Raw genomic sequence first — 4,801 nt, 5'->3', positions numbered from 1 at the left:
CTATTCAAAAAATTCTTTCAAAAATAAGTTACTAATTTTTCAGACCTAAATGCCCAAAATAGTACGTATTATGTATGTTTGTACATTATGTAAATGTTCCTTGTAGACGTGAATGCGATGATATTATGTAGGAATCATTTTTCAAATGTTATTATTGTGTGTATAGTTTATGTTCCTTTTTGATGTACGATTAGGATCTCATAATATTGTATTTGCTTGTTATTTAATAATTAGCGAAATCAAAAGAATATGTAACAAGCTTTTAAAAATTTATAAAAGAAAAAAAAGAAAAAGGAAATACTATAACTATGATACACTTATTGTATTTAATGTATTGTAAAATATTGACTCTATTTGTATGAAATACATATGTATTAAAAAGTATTTCAGAGGGGAATCAGTGTTCTAATGGCGGGTCTGGGTCTGGATATTATTTGTTAATTTGTACTACATACAGAAATTTAAAAAACAAATATTTTTTTTACACTGGCTCGTCTTTTATTTCTTTCTTTACTTTTTTCGTTTTTTTCTTCTCCTTCTCGCCATTTTCAGTTTTTTTACGTTTCCCCGAGGATTTCTTTTTGGTCTTTTCCTTCTCCTCCTCCTTTGGCAATAGATCTGGCTCCTGCTTTAATACTTCCAGCAGGCCGTCCAACATCTCCTCGTCGTTCTCCTCCTTCACATCTATTACCTCCGGCGGGGGACTGCCAAACTTGGTCGATCGGTTCTGTTTCTGAAACAATACATATATGTACATATATTAAGATATTCTTTGGATTCTTTGAAGGAAAACACACCTGAGCTCCTTCACCCTCCTCCGTTATAAGTTCTCCCTCGATATAGGGCATCACATTGCTTATGTCAAAGTTCTTAATGCGAAACTTAATCTCCTGGTCCATGGTAATGCCTTCCCGACACTCCCTTTTGTTTGTGAAGCGGATGGTGGTGTTGAAGACGCGATAGATAACGACACTGATCTGGTGCTTCGAAATGAGTCGCACTACTCCGTCCAGGATGGCTCCCGTAACGGGTCGGAAGACGTAGAAGTCGGCATTAATGAGCAGGTGCATGGTAGGGTCGTCTGCCCGCAGGGACGCTGTGTGACCTAGCATCTTAATGTTCTTGATACCCAGACAAATGCCGTCAAGCCTGGTATCGTAGATTCCCACCTTGGTGCGGATGAGGAGTTCGTAGAGCGCTTGCTTGAAACTGTCCATCCCATACGGGCCCATTGCTAGGTGCATGTCTGTGTTGATGCATCGTACGCAAGATCCTGGGTTGGCGGCATAGTTCTCCAGCTCCTTCGTCGAAAATTTTATATATTTCTGTAATATTTTGGCCATTCCGTTCAGGTAAAATAGTTCTTCAAATGTAACACATGGGTTTGTAGATAGCGATCTGGCAGCCCTCAAGCGATGCCACACTTTTTCGTGATTTTTAAATACTTCAAAAATTGTTTTGAAATGAATGAAGTGCAAAACGTTGGTACATTTTAACATTTTATTTTTATTTTATATGAGTTGTATCAGTATTTTAAATGTTTGAACAAGTAACATTATTAAACTAATACTAATAATAACACAAAGTTAAATAAACTCTAGTTGTTTTAGATTGAACTTAATGCAATAAAATAATCTTCTGCTGAGGTTATTGTTAAAAGAACAAACAAACAATATTATAAAATATTATGAATTATATATTTTCAAGCTATTTTTTATAAAATCAGCCTTTTAAAAGCTAATTTTAATTTCGGCGGACTGGCAACGCCGTTAATGTAAGCATGCTGGTATAGAATCGAAGAAAAAGTAAAAACTAGCAATTGACTCCCGACTCCAAAGACAAGATACTTTTTTGTAATCAAAATGGGAGTACCAGCATTCTTTCGGTGGCTTAGCCGAAAGTATCCGAGCGTGATTATCGAGTGCCACGAAAACAAGCAGGTGGACCCGGACACCGGCCGCAATATTTACGAGGACGCCACCCTTCCGAATCCAAATGGGATAGAATTTGACAACTTATACCTGGATATGAACGGTATTATACATCCGTGTACGCATCCGGAGGACAAGCCGGCACCCAAGAACGAGGACGAGATGATGGTAGCTATCTTCGATTGCATCGATCGCCTTTTTGGCATTGTCCGTCCCAGGAAGCTCCTCTACATGGCCATCGACGGTGTGGCGCCTCGGGCCAAGATGAACCAGCAGCGTTCACGTCGCTTCCGTGCTGCCAAGGAAACTACTGAAAAGAGGTTGGAGATTGCCCGATTGCGGGAGGAGCTACTGAGCCGTGGCTGCAAGTTGCCGCCCGAGAAGGAAAAGGGTGAGCACTTTGACTCCAACTGCATTACGCCCGGCACACCATTCATGGACCGGCTTAGCAAGTGCCTTCACTACTATGTGCACGACCGGTTGAACAACAACCCGGCCTGGAAGGGGGTCAAGGTGATTCTTTCGGATGCGAACGTGCCCGGCGAGGGTGAGCACAAGATCATGGACTACATAAGGAAGCAGCGTGCCCAGCCGGACCACGATCCCAACACTCAACATGTGCTGTGCGGAGCTGATGCTGATCTCATCATGCTGGGGCTGGCTACCCACGAGCCCAACTTCACCATTATCCGGGAGGAGTTCCTTCCGAATAAGCCCCGTCCCTGTGACATCTGCAACCAGTTCGGGCACGAAATGGAGAAATGCAACGGACTAGGAGCCACTACTGGAACGAATTTCAAGCCGGATGTCCCTATTGGCGCCGAGGTCAGGTTCATCTTTGTGCGACTGAGCGTGCTGAGGGAGTACCTGAAGCAGACGCTTGTGATGCCGAACTTGCCGTTCGATTACAGTTTCGAGCGTGCTCTGGACGATTGGGTATTCATGTGCTTCTTTGTGGGTAACGACTTTTTGCCCCATCTGCCCAGTCTGGAAATCCGGGAAGGGGCCGTCGACCGCTTAGTTGAGCTTTACAAGAAGTGCGTCTACAAGACAAGGGGCTACCTAACCGACTCTGGCGATGTCAATCTGGACCGCGTACAGCTGATTATGACGGATTTGGGCAACGCCGAAGATCAGATTTTCAAGAACCGACAGCGGCGCGAGCAGCAGTTTAAGGCCAGGGACAAGGCACGTCGTCGTCAGGAGAGGAACCAGGACCACCGGTCCTTGGATCAATCGGTTTTCGGGGCCAATGCCGTTGGACCAAACAACCAGCCGGGAAACATTGGAAACTATAAAGAAGCAGCTGCTGAGCTCCGTCTCGGAAAGCGAACGGGAGAGGTGGCGGGAATGGACGACGAAGAGGAGGAAGACAATGATGAAGTCAGACTATGGGAGGACGGGTTCAAGGACCGCTACTATGAGTCGAAGTTTGATGTGGCACCGGGAAATCTGCATTTCCGCTACGCCGTAGCCCTGCAGTATGTCAGAGGTCTGTGCTGGGTGCTGAAGTACTACTACCAGGGATGCGCTTCCTGGAACTGGTACTTCCCGTATCACTATGCTCCTTTTGCATCTGATTTCGTCAATATCCAGGGACTGTCTACCCTTTTTGAAAAGGGCACCAAGCCGTTTAATCCATTGGAGCAGCTGATGGGCGTCTTTCCGGCTGCCAGCAGCTCTCATGTGCCCGAGCCGTGGGCAGACCTGATGTCCAACCCGGACTCTCCAATTATCGATTTTTATCCAGAGGACTTCAAGATCGACTTGAACGGAAAGAAGTTCGCCTGGCAGGGAGTGGCCTTGTTGCCGTTTGTGGACGAGAAGCGGCTCTTCAAGGCCCTGGTGCCGTACTACGATCAACTGACGAGCGAGGAGGTGAAGCGCAACAAGCGGGGCGACAACTTCTTGTACATTTCAAAATCCAGTCCGCATTTTAAGAAGGTGAAGCGTATAGCTAATCTAGAGAAGACTGACGACGAAGATGAGTGCAAAGCCATCTCTTTCAATGGGATGCGGGGAACGCTGTCAAAGTCAGACCTTAACACTGCCATCAGTGGGTGCCTTCGGTCACCGATTGCCGGTCTTCCGGACATCTCAGATAACCAAATTGTAACCACTCTGTTCAAGGATCCAGAGTACGATGAAGATTATATATTTGAGGCGAAGCGTCTGCCAAAAGCTGTGGATCCACCACAAGTACTCGCAGGAGAAGAGGGCCAGAAGCATGGTCCGGTCATCGGTTTTAATAGTCACTCAAATAGAGCTTATATTCCAGACAGTGGACACCGCATGGTGAACGCCGGAATGCGTAATCAAGGCGGCGGCGGCGGGGGTGGATACCAGGGTGGCGGTGGCGGCTACAACCAAGGACAAGGCTATCAGAATAATAGCCGCAATTATAATTATAATTACAACAATAACTACAATCCCCAGCAAGGTGGCAGCCAGCAGAATTATCAGGGTAACTATCAGAACCGCAACCAGCAGTACGGCCAGAACCAGAGATACCAGCAGGACAACAACATGAATCCACAGCGCAACTACAACAACTACAATAATAATGGCAGGACAAACAACTATCAGCAGCAACAGGGCGGTAACCGGCAGCAATACCAGAACTACCGACGATTTTAAGAAAACTAATATACACTGAGAATTATTTTGATCTTATTTTGATCGATTATGCACACATATACAATAATTTTAATAAAATAGAGAGAGGAGCAGTGCAAGAGACTCTATGGGAAACAGATTTTTAATTCTAGATATAAACTAGATCAAGAGACTAACTAGACTCTCTTGATGTTGTCTCAAGACATTAAGATCTTGTCTGAAAGGGCTTTTATTTAGAGAAGAGCCTCTTTACC

General features: G+C 45.0%; 2 protein-coding genes across 3 annotated transcripts; one reads left to right on the top strand and one right to left on the bottom strand.

The window, feature by feature from the left end:
• Positions 1–303: 303 nt before the first annotated feature.
• Positions 304–1,463, bottom strand: Polr1F (RNA polymerase I subunit F). Of its 2 annotated transcripts, none has more exons than XM_070277284.1 (2): positions 798–1,463; positions 304–727 (listed from the first exon to the last, which is right to left on the bottom strand). In XM_070277284.1, the coding sequence occupies exons 1-2, from the start codon at positions 1,341–1,343 to the stop codon at positions 482–484; spliced, it is 792 nt and encodes a 263-aa protein (XP_070133385.1). In that variant the 5' UTR covers positions 1,344–1,463; the 3' UTR covers positions 304–481. The 2 variants fall into 2 exon arrangements, with proteins under 2 accessions (XP_070133385.1, XP_017099178.1); XM_017243689.3 differs by having other exon boundaries at positions 304–733; positions 798–1,447.
• Positions 1,464–1,757: 294 nt separating this feature from the next.
• Positions 1,758–4,676, top strand: Rat1 (5'-3' exoribonuclease 2 Rat1). Its single transcript, XM_017243685.3, has one exon. The coding sequence runs from the start codon at positions 1,863–1,865 to the stop codon at positions 4,566–4,568; it is 2,706 nt and encodes a 901-aa protein (XP_017099174.3). The 5' UTR covers positions 1,758–1,862; the 3' UTR covers positions 4,569–4,676.
• The last annotated feature ends 125 nt before the right edge of the window (positions 4,677–4,801 follow it).

The sequence above is a fragment of the Drosophila bipectinata genome, chromosome 2L (assembly GCF_030179905.1).
Source record: "Drosophila bipectinata strain 14024-0381.07 chromosome 2L, DbipHiC1v2, whole genome shotgun sequence".
Taxonomy (NCBI): domain Eukaryota; kingdom Metazoa; phylum Arthropoda; class Insecta; order Diptera; family Drosophilidae; genus Drosophila; species Drosophila bipectinata.
This window is presented reverse-complemented; position numbering and strand designations above follow the sequence as displayed.

Bases quoted from the DNA above. Each gene is read 5' to 3' on its own strand.
- Polr1F (XM_017243689.3), bottom strand. From the start codon at position 1,343: ATGGCCAAAATATTACAGAAATATATAAAATTTTCGACGAAGGAGCTG. The intron at 734-797 runs GTGTGTTTTCCT...GTATTGTTTCAG, and splicing joins AGGAGGGTGAAGGAGCTCAG to AAACAGAACCGATCGACCAA.
- Rat1 (XM_017243685.3), top strand. From the start codon at position 1,863: ATGGGAGTACCAGCATTCTTTCGGTGGCTTAGCCGAAAGTATCCGAGC.